Source organism: Martes martes (assembly GCF_963455335.1).
Source record: "Martes martes genome assembly, chromosome: 9".
NCBI classification, from domain to species: Eukaryota; Metazoa; Chordata; class Mammalia; order Carnivora; family Mustelidae; genus Martes; species Martes martes.
In genome coordinates, this window is record NC_137896.1 from 29936429 (window position 1) to 29952905 (window position 16477).

Consider the following 16477-nt stretch of genomic DNA (forward strand, 5'->3'; position numbering starts at 1 on the left):
GACAGACCGGATGCCCAGTGGTGGCTTACAGGTCAGGGTACTGGCGACAGGGTGCAGCAGGGTGCCTACCCTACGGGAGAAGCTGTGAAGGCCACTTACAGCCCAAACTGCCAGAGATGAATCAGGGATGGGGATAGCAATGGGGGAACTCTTAAGTTTGCTCTAAATTAAGAAATATATTGGGGTACCTCTGTGCCCACCTTCATGCCCCCACTGGGAGGCCTGGCAGAACGAGCTGTCGCCAGCTGCTCTCAAGCTCAGCTCCAGGCCTTTAGGGCACCCACACCTCCATGACTCCTGCCCCAGCATCAATACTCTGTTTGGCAGAAGCCGCTCTGGGAGCCTTTGATTCCACCATGTGGACAGACTGCTTCTCTGTCCAGCCTCCAGAGGTTCGGCCTTAATAAGAGACTCAGAGTTTCACCCACCGTCCAGCGGGCTGTGTCTCGGAAAGGAAGACTCACTCAGGGAGCCGCCGTGGTTCTTTGGTCGTGGGGACAGATGACACTTTGGCTCCTGCTTTCCTCCCTTTGAGTCTTCCAGGACCCTGACCATGGTAACAAGTTTTTTGGTAGCAAGTTTTTTATTGGTCGATTTCCCTCTCCTAGGTGATGACTTTCAATTAATGACACATTTCTTAAAGACGAGCCAAAGAAGGAGGCACATGAACACAGAACTGCATCCAGGAGAGCTTTTATTCGTACGGAACAGTTTTAAAAATACAGAATAAAATAGCTTTATCTCTACTATTATTCACAACATCTGGTCCAAATAGTACATATTTTTAAAATACTTAAACGTTTAATGAAGCCATGTTAGAAAAACAATATGAAAATTCTTTTTAAAAATTCCATAAAAGAATTACACATCTCAAAAAACAACCCCACCCCCAAATACCCTCGGTATGCAAAATAAACATAAAAAACAAACAAAGAAAATCCCCGAAAGGTATATAGCCAAAGTCAGTCACAAAAACTCAAGGAAAATATAGGCATCCCCACTGCTTTAAGAACAGTCAGAAATTTATTAATGTGTCAAACAAAGGTGGTTACCAATGAACAGAAAAGGGTATTAACTCGAATTGTCAGTAGGACGGCCGCCCCGGTGTGGGGGCCCTACGTGCCAGGAAACAAACACAGCAAGTCGAGGGGTGCTGGATGGGACTTCTGTGGAGTGAGGACGAGGCACAGTCAAGAACCACCTCAAAGGACAGGAATGTGTGTGAGGCTGCCGCAAAGGGGTGCCCAGCGCTAACGTGCTTTCTGTGTCCACGGGGCTGGGGGGAGCCGAGTGCCGGCACCATGGGCAGTCTTCTCGCGCTGCCTCTGCAGGTGAAGTGGCGGGGATCCAAATCCTAAGGGGACAGAGCACCACACGCACAGCGTGTGAAAGCCCCAGGCGCTTCTCTGAGGCCAAGGGTGGAGCCCGCGAAGAGATCCCCCAAAGTCTCAGGCCCACTTGCGTGGGGGGCACAGCCCCCCAGGGCCTGGGGGTGGGGTGCCCGTGCAATGTGGCCACCCAGCGCCGGCCAGGTCCCAGAATGAGGCCTCTGCCACAGCCACCTAGCCACCTGCCACCTGCCACTCCTGCCGCATTGGTATTATGCAAGGTTACCATTGCCAACTTCAAGTCTAAGTTGCCAGTACCGGTATTTCAGCAGGGCCGTGAACTAAGGAAGTAACAACTTAGCTCGTGGTGATAAAACAGACGCATGGGTAAATAAAGTATACACACATACTAGAGATTCATCAATGGAGAAATTCTATTATCACATGACATTGTCATGAAAATTATATCATTCCCTCCCTGGAAAACTGTGACTATTATCCTGGGTAGAAATGTTACTTTACTATATGGAAATACTGCAATATTCATGCATAAACCAAGGCGTCATCAGGAAAGTAAGTATTCTACAGTATAAAGCAAATCCTGTGTGTGAATTTGTCACCATGAAAATGGGAAACCATCGGGACTTGTGATGCTTCAGCTGGCCTGGTTAAGCCACTTTTCTCCTTCACCAATCACCAGAAACTCACTACAGGTTAACAGCTAAAACCGTCTTGAAAAAGACTCTGTATGAATGAATCTAAGTTTAATTACCTAGTGAGACAAAGACTGGAGCCATTTCCCATTATTCTGTCAACCATGTTAGATGTTTTATTAAAACCAGTGGTGGGATCTCCCTTGACACCTACCGTGATATGACAGCATCTACCGTCCTTATAAACACTTTCTACTTCTCACATCAAGATCACCAAGGTGAATGTAAAGATGGTGGGTTGGTGGTCACTATGGAAACTGGAGTCTGAAGGGCCTGCCCAAGGACATTTACATCCAAAACACTTTGAAACATTCCATTGGCCAAACAAAGCCTGGTGGGTAGGCGCCCCAGCAGTGCAGGCCAACAATGTAAGTGGTAAGTGTACAGGTACAGATGAGGCACAGCCACTGTGTTCCCCCAAACTTCTCTTTCACATGTGTGCTTAAGCCTCAGGAGCAGATGAATCCATTTTTCTCTTGATTACAGACTGGTTCTACAGTATATCTGCCAGCAGGAGGACCACTGTCAAAAATGGCATTCATCAGGAGATTCCAACCACTCAAGCAAAGGTGAGTTTCACAGGCCGCGCAGAGGTACCAGACTCAATGGGACCTGTAGTTGGGCTGCCCTCTCTCCTCCCCACCTCCTGTCCTCCTTCCCTATGTCTTAGGGAATCCAAAGTTGGCCCCAATGGAGCAAGAAGGGGAAAACGCCTCATTTCTAACAGAAGGTCGAGGTCCAGGGCTTCTCTCCACAATTAAATGCTTGCAGAAGACATCCATCCCCCAGACCAGCAGACCTGCAACCTCTCAATAAAACCCAGTCCAAGGAGGGGTTTCAGAAGGGAGGGAGTGTCTGGATGTTTGAAGCACATATCCTGAGTGTCACCCACTGGGACGGACGATGCCAGGTTGAACGTTAAGATTATCCAACGGTTCAGATGCTTTTATTTGTATATTTGGTCCTTCTGCTCCCTTAGTGAGCTAGGATCTCTGGCATGTTTAAAAGTTTTCCCCACTTTTCAGGGCAGAGAAATTAGAGATGCTGAGCAAAAACACAAACAGAAGGAAACTAAGAGCGCCTTGGAGCAGGAGGGCTTTTGACATCAAGTGCTTACCAACCAAGTCACGGAGACGACAGTCGCTAACCAGTGTGCTTCCAAAGTTAACTAGGCATCAGGTACAATTTTTAAAAACAACATACAAAATTAAATGTAATTTAGAATCTAATTTTTTAAACTTAATCTGCAACCAGATCTTGGCAAAACAATGTAGGGGCTCTGAACTGTTCTTGCTAGAATATACTTTGCAGCCCCAAACTTCCCAGGAGCCAGGGAGGCTACAGTGACAATCACGCTGCCAAAGACACCCCAGCATGGTGGAGCGGAGCTGGCTGTGGGAGCAGGGAACACACCCTGGGGACACGAGGCTGCGGGGAGCCATGCTCTGCTATCAGAGACAGGAACACCTGCGGCCGCCCAAGGCTCAGCCAGGTCAACAAACCACGTAGGAAGCACCACCTCACATGGCAAGGTCACTCCTTGGTGTTTCAGGGTTTTCCTTTGTCTGACAAATTTCAAACCGAATTTCAAAGAAGTCATTTTTTTTCAGAAAGGATTTAGTGTTATTAATGAGAACCCAACAGAAGGGGCCCTGCCACCTGCTTTTCTCACCACCATTCTGCAACGACTTAAATAGGAAAGGTGCATTTGGCCAGGGGGGTCTACTCTACCCCTCTACAAAATCAAGATCCAGTGGACACACAACATGGCAACCCACACAGAGTCTCCTTAAGTGTTAAGTGCCAGAAAAGACTTGAAACAGAACTGCAGTGACGAATTTACCAGGATGCCTGACCACTCAATATGGCGACTCTGTCGATTACCTGCCCCCAGCTTCCCTTCTTCACAAAACAAATTCACGTATAACTTAACCCATAAGGTTTCTGGGCTCTGGTCCAGTAGTCAGTTTTGATAAATAGATTAGGCATTACAGTATTTACACTTTCATGGTATCAAGCAATACAAAACACAACCACAATAATGGTTACTGGCCTTCAAAAGCCATGATGACAAGCTTCCCTGATGGTGTCCACAGCTTTATAAATGCTGGTTCTTTTCTTAATGGGAGGTGAGGGGTGGGGGACAAGTGACAGGGATGCAAGGTAAGAGGGTCACGTGGAAAACACTGATTTCAAAAACCTGCTATAGTCAATAACATTAAATAGGAATAAAATCTTGTAATTTATAGACACGCGCAACAGTAACTGACATCCACATGACAGCAGAGTCAAGACTCCCATGAACATCTGCTTAGTGCCATCGTGTGGCACTCTACACCCATCACACCAGCCCAGAGTGATAAATGTCAGATAGAGTGTCTCCGTTAGAGTGAAAAAGAAGCCCGTATGCAATATGCTGGCCCAGCCTGGGCCAGGATGGCACCAAGAAAGAGCAGTTGAGAATCAGATTCAATTTCAAGGTACTTTCCCTTCCCCTCCAATCCCCCAAACAGACTTCAATTCTAAGAACATCTGTACAGACCTTACTCACACACAGACATGGGCCTGGGGTAACCATGTCATGGTTTTCAATCAGGCCAATAGCTTCCCTCTACAGGAGTATCAGGGAACACAGAATCACATGTGACCCGTCAGTTGTGACAGTGTGAGGATACTGGTGCCCCGTGACCAGAGGGGGTCTCTGGGTTGCAGGCCAAGGTCAAATTAAATAGGAGCAGGTCCAGGTGCTTCCGGGACAGAAAGCCCCTGGACCATGGAGGCAGCCTATAGGAAAGCTAGCCCAGGATGCTGGAAGGAGACCAAAACCAAGGAACCGCTGTGGATTTCAAACACCCACTCCCACAGGAGGATAGGAACTTCAAGTTCAATGGACGCTCTTAAGGGCAAGGGGTAGGGCTTAAATAAGGAGACAAGTGAGACACGATATTAGACACGATCACCACCCACAACAAAAAAGCTATCTGTAATCGTTTTAGCTCTGGGTGCAAAATGTAAATGCAGATATACAAACATATAGGTTACTGCTTGTTACTCAGCAAGGAACTACAGATTCATGCCCCACTGCGGCCGGGCCACAGGGTGACCTACAGCTATACCGTGGCCTGCGAGTCCTCGTCCGAACTCCGGCTGGTGGCGCTCTTCCCGAGGCCTTTCCACGTGTAGCCCGCAAAGGTTGGGCTGATGGGTAAGTAGCTGAAGCATCTGTATTTTTTAATAATGTTCATGCCAAATGGCAAATCGTAGGACTCCATGCCATCGAGCGACTTGCTCCCTTTGCCCACACCCTTCTTCCATTTCCTGATTCCTCTTTCCTCTGGAGTACCTGGAACACACACATACAGACAGACACACACACAGAAGAATACAAAGGAATGTTTAGCTTGACAGTTCCACCAGGAACTGAGCTTGCCCAGCGTGCTGTCCCGCATAGGGAGCTGCCAGGAGGACAGCAAGGAGCCCTTAAGGAGGAGTTGATGGCACTCAGCCATCCAGGTGCCTGAGCCAGAAATCTAAGAATCGCTAACCCATCCTTGTGCTTTTCGCTCCACATTCAAGCCATCTGATGGCTCCAGCCTCCTCCCTGTCCTTCCACGTGACCCATTTCCTCCCGTCACTGTTGAGGTCCAGAGCACGCCTCATTACCGCTTTCCGGGGTCAACATAACGGTCCCCTTACTGCCTGCTCTTCCATCTCACCATCTCCTTCCTCCAATCTGTTCTCACAAAACCACAAAATGGGACCCATTTATAATGCCTTCAACAACTGGTCAGGGCAAACCACCCGCATCCAGGCATAATGAGTTCCATCCTACTTTGCTCCGTGTGTGTACGTGCGTGCGTGTGTCTGTGTGTGTGTGAGAGAGAGAGAGAAAGAGGGAGAGAAAGAGAGAGAAAGGCGGAGGGAGACAAGGAGAGGGATACACCTGCTGTGTATTCTCCACTTGTCATGCCCCTTTTGTGAGGATGAACTTCTACTGGCATTAACATTCGGGGACACTGTACCCCAACAGATGAGTGAGGGAGAATGATGGGCCCACTGGGCTCAGCAAGTGCTGAGCCTTGGATTTGATTCATAAATCTTTCCAGTGCAGAGAGGCGCACTGGCACCTGCCCTTGGCTACACGGGACACTGGACAACATACTTCTGTGCCCAAGCCTAGATGACGAGTTCGAGTCCCCAGTGAGTAGAAGGAACATCATTATTCTCTTACATCTAAACTATGCCCTATGGCCTCCCATCAGTGTTTCTGTGACGGGGCTTTCATTCCCACCCGTCTGACTCCCAAGCCTGCCTCTCAGTTCGCTCTGAGAGTGTGTGTTACTGACACCCATGAATCTAACGCAGTCCACAAATTCGTGCACGTGACTCCCTCTGCCTGATGTGTTCACCCCTGGTTTCCCCAGCAACCTCTTCACAGAGACTTTTTGGAGGTGTGCAGTCTTCAGGGGAAATACCTCAACAAAACCTTCTAGCTCAAGAATAAGCATCAGCCTTCCTCGAGGGAAGGTGAATCTACCCGCGTGTCCACAGAAGCACTTTCCGACCTCCTCTGGGAAGCTGGGAAGGCTGCGAGGCAGGACCCACATCACCTCCTCATCCGGCACCCAGCACTGGGCATAGAATGCACGCTGGAGGAACAAGGGTTGCAGGTGTCGGGAAGAGAGCCACCTCCATCGGTCCCTCAGTCGCCGATCCTGACAACAGCCCGCGCCGACCATACTCATTATCTTGTGGTCTTAGTTGGCAGGGGCCTGCCTCAGGAAGGAGGAGGAACCCCCATGGGCTGTCAGCAGCTCAGAGGCATGTCTGAGCAGGCTAATGAAAGCCGCTGCGGGGACTGAGCCGGGCTGCACAGGGGGGCAGACAGCCTGGAGAGTGACCACGGTGAGGGACTTCTCTGCTTTCTCCTAACTGAGCAAGGAGGAAAAAACCTGCTAGATTCATCAGCAAAAAACGGACTCACAAAAGGAGGCTGGGAGTGTCATCTTAACCACTTAAAAGACCGTCTTAACCACCAATGGCTCCGAGCTGATTCGTTCTGCCTGCTTCCCTATTTATTTGGCAAAATGAGTGCTTCAAAGCATGCGTGTATGTACCACATACCTGGGATGGTATTATCCAAAATAAAAGCCACGCAGCCTCCTACAAACATGGCAGTTGTGAGAAGAACGTTCAACACCTGATCGATTCCTGTTATCCCTGGAAACAGAACACAGTGGTAGGGTCACGGCCACGGCCAGGAAGGAGCACTGGGGGTGGGTGGGGGGCGGGGGGGCACCAATCACCAGTCAATGCGATGCATGAAAGTGCAAATTTCTGTTGGACATGAGTAGATAAATTTTTGCTAGTAACATTTTAAACTTTTATAAATAATTTCAACAATAATCAAGAGGTTATTTCTATAAGGAAAATTCCCCAACAGTGGCCCCCAGAAGAGAAATCAAAGAGTGAAGCTCACCCTATAATGAACTAAAAAGCCACCGGGGTGTGGTGGGTAGCAGATTAGGAAAAGAAAATTAATAAAAAGATGGCTGTTGTAAGGCTGGAAATATTACAAAGTGAGTAAGACAACAAAAATATCTGTGGTGTTTGCAATCAAATAAAGGGTTTCAGAATCCTGGATCACTGATTTGTGCTTAGCTGCTTTTAATTAGGAGCAACTGCATGTATATAAATGAACTCATATGTACGTGATATATTAAAATATAAAAAGCAGCAAGAATCTCCTTGTTATTAGAAACTCTCACACTTTCTATATTAAAAACATATGATCCTTAGGAGCGCCTGGGTGGCTCAGTGGGTTTTGGCTCAGGTCATGATCTCAGAGTCGTGAGATCAAGCCCTGCATCAGGCTCCATGATAGGTATAGAGTCTGCTTGAGGTTCTCTCTCCCACTCTGCCCTTGCCCTCCCCCGCTTAAAAAAAGAGTTCTCCTTTGTTCATTTTTCATGATATCAGGTTATTAAAATAAAAAGGTGTTAAAAAAGTTAATCTTGAATTCAAAAGTTACAATCCTAGTAGAAAGACATGTATTTGAAAGTTTATGAAGCTGAGTTTTAAGAAATTATACATTTTCATAAAGCATTAGTCTGAGAAATCAAAAGGTTTTACACATAGGCACTGTCCCAAAAGACAGGGTAGCAGTCATTAAAGAGAACTTAACGTGCACACGAGTCCAGTGCACCCACCAGCTCATGCTGGATGCGCAGGGGCTTCCAGATCGGTGGTGGCAGAGTGAGGCTTGAATCAAACACATGGACAGATGTCAGAGGAGACAACTCCTGAGGTTCCAACTCCCTCTGTGACTGGCGATGGGGTGTCTGTGAACTGGCAGCTGGGGTTCCAACTACTCCCAAGACTCAAGGCCAGTTTTCCTTACCTGTGACGAGAGGGTTCTGTCTGAGGTAACTTGGAAGGACGAGCCCAAAGAATATTGAAAATCCAAGCACAAAGAGGTTCCGGGAAGAATTTAAGTCGATGAACTGCAGGTTGGAGAGCCCAACAGCTGTGATCATTCCTGGAGAGAAACAGCAGATGGCAAGTTGCACGGAGCTCACCTACAGACGGGTGATGGGCCTTGCAGACTCCCTACATTGTCCCTTCTCTGTCCCACCAGAAACCAGCTGGGACACAGAACAGTGACAGGATGGGGTCAGAAAGTGACCACCTGGCTCTCTGATCCAAACAGCTCTCGGCTGACACAGGGACACAAACATCACACGACACCTTCTTTAAACCAAGCAGAAAACTGAGGACATCGGTTGCCCCCTGAAAACCTCTATGCAAACATTTTGACTTAACTGGGAAACCCACCCGAAGATCTGGGCCCTGTTCACAACTGGATGGCACAAAGATCATGTCAAGAGCCACGGTAAAAACGGTCAGTTTTAAATGGCCATTCAGGGGAGAAGTTAAATCAATTAGATACATCAACTAAAGATTAAGGTCATCTTATTTTTCCTAGCACAAGTATTCTACATTTAGTTCTACCTTTAACATAAATTCAACTCAGAGATGGCTGAAGGTTTTCACGTTTTGAAGATGTATCCCCTTTGTATTTTTAAATAGAAATGTATTATTACCTCCCATCTCACGGAAGGGATTCGTTAGCAAATGTGAAGAGGAGGAGAGAGGTCAGGCTACCAAGGAAATGGGATCTTACCGAAGAGAGTACAGAAGAGGGCACCGAGCACGGGATCGGGGAGGGAGGCGAAGAGGGCACTGAACTTGCCAATCATGCCCAGCGCCAGCATGAGGGCTGCGCCATACTGAATCACCCGGCGACTGCCGACCTGCGGGACACACCAGAAGGAGACGGCACTCAGCGCCAGTTCTGCGCCCATTCTCATCCAGTGCCCCCCGCTCTACCCCCGTCCCGGAGCAAGTGTAACAAAACCCCACACATCCCCTAGATCCTGAAAACTTCTAGTTAAGACAGGTCTCGTCAGATAGTGACGACTGACCTCAGGGAACCATTGCTACACAGACACCCCAAGTAAAGAGATTCTCTCCTCTAGCTCATCCTGTCCACGCCCCAGGAGGAGGGCAGCACCAGGGCTCAGCCTCTGCTTCCCCACACCCTGGGTAATGTCATTTCGGCATGGCTGTGCTCCGGCTCTCCTCCCAGGTTTTGAATGCCCTTATAGCAGCAGCTAGGATAACCTAACAACAAACACAAAAACCCTGCTTCATCCTGCTTTTCTCTTCTGGGCTCTTGGAATCACCCTTTACCAAGTTAACCGCCCCAAGGCAATTCACCTTCGTCTCCATCTTCCCCACACCCCGAATCAGACAAGAGCCCTGGATATTTCTGGAATCCCCTCTCCTCAGGGAGACTTGCTCATGAGAGGTGGCATAGCCAAGAGGCGAAGGAGTGTGGATTCTCAGTGCCCCCTGCCTGGTGTGTACCCTACTCCGCTCTACCCATGTGACCAGGACAAGTCGCTTGGCCTCTCTGGGTGGTGGGATCCTCACTTCTATAATGATAAACCACAAGGTTTGGCCTTAGGGGTTAAATGAGACAAGCTGGAAAACAGTGTGAACAGCACCTGGCAAGCATGAGGCCATAATGACAGGCTTCCAGCTAGGTTTGCTGACTCTGGTCTTTCCTTTGCCTCCCTGTCCTCTCCACTGTGGTCGAGTGACCTTTCAAACAGCGATATGGGATGTCAGTGCTCCTCTGCCCGCACCCCCCCCCACCTTAAATCCTCTGGTGCTCATGAAATAAAATCCCTTCGCAGACATCCCTAGGCCTGTCTACCCAGAACACACCCACATCCCCCTCTTTCTGGCTGGTTCTAGACACGTCCTTCAGAAAACTGCCCAAATGCTACCTCCTCTTTAAAAAAAGTCTTCCTTAATTCCAAGGCTCTGCCTTCCCACACTGGGCTTCTGCAGAACCATTATATTTTCCACACGGTCTCATCTTTATCTGCTCAACCTGCTCTCTGCCTTCTAGAAACTTCCACCTACCCTGCTGTACCCTAGGCAGTGGGATGTGGAGCAGGCAACAGGCTCAAGAATCCTGTACTGTTGGCCCCTACTGTGTGCCCCTACTGTGTAAAACACCTCAGGGTGTTTTACAGGAAAACACCCTGAGCACATAAACTGAGTAAAAGAGGTTCCAGAAGTGACTGGGGAGTGTCTGTAGGGCTTTAAGTATGACTTACAGTGAGAAGATGGCTACTTAAATTTAATTGAAATGAAATGAAATGTCAGCTCTAGTCCCTCAGTCGCACCAGCCACTATATCAAGTGCTCATCAGAACATGTTGGGTGGTCCCCACACAGACCAGCAGCACAGGCAAATGTCCGCTGTGCCCACCACCACACCATGCTTTCGCTGGCTCGCATTGGTCTAGAGCTTCCAGCAGCATCTCAGAGGACCCAAACGTCAGTTGGTTAAGAATCAGAGAAGAATCTTACTGAGCCGACAGGGGGATGGCTGTTCTGCCCAGCTGACCCTGGAGGCCAGGCTCGGCTGTTATGATCTATGGTTCCCACCTCTCCCACTGAGTCTTCGAGCGCAGGGAAGCAGCGAGAAAGGGTATGCAAACTGGAGAATTGAGCAAAAATGACTTCTGCTGGGTGGCATTACATGGTAAGGAAGCCCGCCGCTTTCAGCAAACGTTTTTGGGAACCTACTCTGTGACCAGCACTTGTTAGACTGGAGGGGGAGGGAAATCCGGAGACGAGTAAGCCACAGACTCACGATCACGTCACAGCACTGCCATAGTTGTTACAGGGTGTGGGCAGCCAGCCGGGAGGAGGAGCTGGGAGGAGCTGCGGGGGGCTCCACAGAGGCGGTCTCAGGGGATGAGGAAGAGCTCCCCGGAGGAAGAGCATCCGGGCACGGGGAACCACCTGTGCGAAGCCCACCCTCCCAGCCGATCAGAGGTGCCAGGGGGAGGCCGAGGCTGGCCCTACGGACCCCTGAAACAATAAACCTTTATGAAGACTAACCCTCAGGGAAGGCTGATCTGCCTTGGAGGCTCAAAACAAACAAGCAGCAACTAAGCCATTCTTCAGCTCGATGACTGAACCCAGTGCCGAGTGCCTATTACACACTTCTGTGAGCGACATGGGGAACACAGGCCTAATCCCTGTCCCCCCAGTGCTGACGTAGAGCCTTTGCCTCGCCCCTCCTGCTGCCCACTCTCTGGACTCCCTTCCCTGCCTCCGTTCTGAACTCCTTCTTGAACTCTGACTTTGCCTCTAGGGCCATCGAAACACTGACCCCTCATTTCTGACTTGCCGAAGTCTTCAACAGCGTGGGACACGGCAGGGGAGAAATGGCCTTCCTCTGAAGGGACTGCGCTGGCAGGGGAGTTGGGGTTTTCTCAGTCCCTAGAAATAAACTTAGGGCTAAATATCAAGCAGGGACACTACCTACTGCTTACTGTGTACCTACATGCCCGACTCTGCTACATGCATTATACCAATTTATTAATTCTAATGGCTGGCCAGCCGTCTTTATAGACAAGAGCAGGGAGACACAGGGAGCTGATGTAATCTGTCCACAGCCACACCAGGACAAAGTGATGGCACCAGGCCTGCAATACCAAACAGCCACCTCCCCACCCCGTCATACCACCCCCCTTTGCAGGACAGACACCAGAGCACACTCAGAAGAGAAGACCTACTCCTGGAATCCCACCTGACGGCTTCCAAGCACACAACAGGGGAGCTGGCGGCCTCAGCTCCTGATCAAACAGCTTAGGATCTCCACGTACAGAGAACAACAGGGGTGGATACGGGGTAACAAGAATCCGAGCTGCCAGGACATGGAGGCAGATCCCTGGGAAGAACCAGAGATCACCCTCTTTCCACAGCCCTGGATGTCGGATGCAGTGGCCCAGACCAGTGCTGTCTGCAGAACTTTCTACAAGGATGGACATGTCTTATATCTGTACTGCCCATTGACAGCCACTAGCCACATGTGACTACTGAGCCCTTGAAATGTGGCTAGTGTGACTAAGGAACTTAATTTTTCTTTTTAACAAACTTAAAAGAGCCACAGGCAGCTACTCTCAAATTGGGCAGCACAGATTCAGGTCTAGAATTGTCAGATTTCAGAGCTGAGAGTTCTGCTCAGACAAGTGACTTGTCCCAAGTCCTTCCACTAGATGAGGGGCAGAATATAGCCTCCAACTCGTGCCTCCTTCCTCCTGGACAGAGTCCTTCCAATGGCCGCATGGCTGGGGCCAAAAAGAAATTTCTGCTGTGAGTCCCACTTCCCACCCCAAGGCAGCTACACGGATGGCTCAATCATCCCCACTGTGAGTCGGGGCAATGAAAACCAATTCCAGGCCCCTGAATGCATGCCGCCTTTGCCTGGGGATAGTAATCCAAAGGGGTTCAGAGGTAAGATCAATTAGCTCATTAAAGAGAGCTAGCAGATTGCCTTTTCAGAATAAGCTGGCATGCTCGCTTCGGCAGTACATATACTAAAATCAGAATAAGCTGGCAACGTTCAAATTGTAATAAAGATAATTATTCCCCAAACCACCTCAGTGACATTTCAGAATGGAACCTCCTTGAACAACACCCCCTACTCCCTACAGTGACCCTGATTACGTTATGTGAGGGGAGGATCAGTTTTAAAGGGGTGCAGAAGGGAGCTGGCTTGTTAAACTGTTTTGCCCTAAGTCCCTCTGTCTATAAGAATTTCATTACTATGGTATTTTGGATTCGTTCTGGGTCTGTCCCAGAACCACAGGGTCATGGCAGCAAACTAGTTAAAGAGAGGCATGGCCTTGAGCTCTGTGTGCTCGGCATCAGCTTCTCCCCAGGGGCAGTGCCAGGAACCAGCAATGGCACTGGAGGACATAGGGCATGAGAGCACCAGAAGCACCTGACAGGGCCGTGTGCACACAGGACACTGGTCTGCGAAGGCCCTGCTGACATCCAAGGAAATCAATGTGTCAGGACCATACTCCCTTCTCACCTGGACTCGAAGTCAGGATGAACCAGTCTCTGGTTTCTTTTGGTCTGGTCATACAATCTTGCAGAGAGCAGGGAAGGCGGGGGGCGGTATTTCTAACTCTACAGAGATCAGATAGCTTAAGAAGACTGCAGCTTGCCTGTAGGTTCTCAGGACACAGGGCTCAGGTGAGGGAGACCTGTGGTGCTCACGGCCATCCCAGATGGTGAGCAGGTCTCCATCTGCTCGGCGTACAGTGGCTGGGGCAGAGGCACGTTCCAGCCCCGCAGACAGTGCATTCTGGCCAAGACAACTGGGATCTAGAGTTCAGTACTAAATGAGCAAGGCCTAGGAGCGGTTCCTCACAGAAGCTGTACTGTGGCGTGGGACAGCCCCAGGTCACAGATCTGTGTGAGGACAGGGGCGGAAGAGGCCCATGGGGAGGACTCCAGACCCAGACCCTGCTCAACCTGGGGGACTTGCTGTGGCCTGGGAAACCCACTAACTTTGTGCCAGATTTCATCTGAAGGAGAGGGTTCCTGTGGCTTTGGTTTGAAAACATTAATTCTTTACTATAAGAATGATGTTTTCCTGTAAGGAATGGGACCATCTCACATCTAGAACTAGTACTGTCTCCTGCTCCCGTTTCAACCTCCTCCCCTGACCCTGAGATCCACTCTCATCATAACAGCCAAAGTGAGCATCACAAAATATCCTGATGTCAGTTAAGTTGGTTAAGTATTTTTTTTTAAGATTTATTTATTTATTTGACAGAGATCACAAGTAGGCAGAAAGGCAGGCAGAGAAAGAGAGAGGAAGGGAAGCAGGCTCCCTGCTGAGCAGATAGCCCAATGCAGGGCTCGATCTCAGGACCCTGGGATCACTACCTGAGCCGAAGGCAGAGGCTTTAACCCACTGAGCCACCCAGGCGCCCCAAATACCTGACTCCTGATTTCGGCTCAGGTCATGATCTCAGGGTCAGGGGATTAGGCCTCACGATGGGCTCGGTGCTGGACATGGAGCCTGCTTAAGATTCTCTCCTTCCATCTGCCCCACCCCCCAACTTGCACATGTGTGTGTGCAAGGATGCACTCCCTCTTCCTCTCTAAAAAAACCAAAAGCAAAAACAAAAACAAAAAACCCCAAAACCTAATGGAGCCACAGTCTAGGGGATGTCCTTTCCCTGTCTCTGGCAGCTTCTGGGGCCTGTGTGACCTGGTCCTCCATTACCTGGAAGATGTTATCTGCTATTACCACCCCCACCCCATACTCTCCTCTTGCCCCACCGGCCTCCTTGCTGATGGGCAGCATGTGGACCTGCTCTCAGGACAGGGCTTCACACGGGCATGTCCTTGGCCTGAATGCTCTTCCCCAAGGGCTTGCATGGCTCCCTCCACCTGCCCTGTTCAGGTCCTTGCTCAAGGTCATCTTCTTGGTGAGGCTTAGCCTGACCCTATTTCGCACTTACCAGCCCTCACTCCCAATACCCACACCTGCCCTGTGCTTTTCTCACACTTACTATGCGTACTGTCTGCGGTTTGTCTACCTCTGTCTAGAACGTAAACACTGACAGCGGGAATTTTGTCTTATTCGCTGTTGTATCCCAAGTGCCCATAGCCTGGCAAGGGTTGGTGCTTAGTATTTGCAGAATGCCTACGAAGCAGTGACAGCACTGAGTGCCTGGCTACCCAGGCAGCCAAGGAAGGGAGACCTCCATCAGCACTCCAGAAACCCATCGATGAGAAAAAGGAAAAGAGGGGGTGGGTGATGGAGATGATCTCAGAACTGGAAGCCTTCCTTTTGGGATTCACAATGGTTAGACCAATCGATGAAATGGATCAACACTTAGAGGCCCAACCATTTAATTAGAAAAACAGCTGTACCTTAGTAATTCCCAAAACTCCAATGTTGGGACTGGATGAAGTAGAGCCATTCCCAGTACCAAATATGCCATCGAGAACACAGGAGAGACCCTCCACGAAAATCCCCCTAAAATGTAAAGGAATGGGGGAAAGAGAAACATTCATTCAATGGGGGAAACACTCTGAAATACACTCCAAGTGGCTGCACCCAAAAGGTGGCGTGCGCGGGCGGGGAGCCTCCACACTCCTGGGAAGGGTTATGAGTGCAGAGTTTCAGGCCCCACCCCCAGACCTGCCGGAGCAGAGCCTGCATTCTATTTTAACAGGATCCCCCGTGCTCATTCAACTGTGAGAAGCACTTCTGGGAACCACACATAGGACACAGGTGTTTAAAAACCATTCCAAATTAAAGGCTTTTAGCCAGAAAACAGAGCCATTGGTTGGGATCGAAGACAAATACGGGCTGTCTGCTGATCTGATTCCTTTACTATTAATAGTTTCATCAGGACGGAAATGCTTCGTAATTCTGTCAACACTGCAACTTTTTAAAGAATCAATGTATAAGCAGCTCCGTCATGTGCAACATCCTTTAGAGAAAGCTGTAAAAACCAGGAGTGTGAACACGAACAGAACTGAAGCAAGACATGCTCGGACAGCAGCGCACTGGATCTCATCACCCTTCATCCCTCCGGAAGGGCAGCGGCTGGCTGGCCAAGGGGGGTAGGGGCTGATCTGTGCTCTTCTCTGAGGCCTCCATAGGGTCCAGTTTGCTCTCAGCATCCAGAAACGGAAGACCAGGTATACTGAGGAGATAAACCCCACAGCCCATAAGTCTCCAAATTCTGCAGACTGTACCTATTCCTGCTTTTCTCATCTTTCTATGGGAATTACAATTGTGAATAGATGACATAGCGTTTAGCCCTAAGAACAGTAAGAGAAAAAAGAAATCAAAGAGAACATCCTTCCATGACCCCAAATCAAGCAAAAACAACGGCAGTGTCCTGCATCTGCTGTGGCGAGTTTAAGGTCTGGCACAGTCTCAGAGTGTCTTCCGTGACTGTCAATGCAGCAGGAAGCGTGGAATTGCCCTCCATGACCCAGATAAGGAAAATGAGAGCAAAATGGGGGCAGT

General features: G+C 49.4%; 1 protein-coding gene across 2 annotated transcripts in view; it reads right to left on the reverse strand.

The window, feature by feature from the left end:
- Positions 1 to 677: 677 nt before the first annotated feature.
- SLC23A2 (solute carrier family 23 member 2) overlaps positions 678 to 16477 on the reverse strand; it is a 131698-nt gene continuing 115898 nt past the window's right edge. For both annotated transcript variants that reach the window (XM_080812904.1, XM_080812905.1), the window contains 5 exons: positions 15367 to 15472; positions 9225 to 9354; positions 8442 to 8579; positions 7166 to 7261; positions 678 to 5384 (listed from right to left, as the gene is read on the reverse strand). In XM_080812904.1, coding sequence (XP_080669030.1) covers positions 5152 to 5384; positions 7166 to 7261; positions 8442 to 8579; positions 9225 to 9354; positions 15367 to 15472 — 703 coding nt within the window. In that variant the 3' untranslated portion in view covers positions 678 to 5151. The remainder of the gene's footprint in view (positions 5385 to 7165; positions 7262 to 8441; positions 8580 to 9224; positions 9355 to 15366; positions 15473 to 16477) is intronic.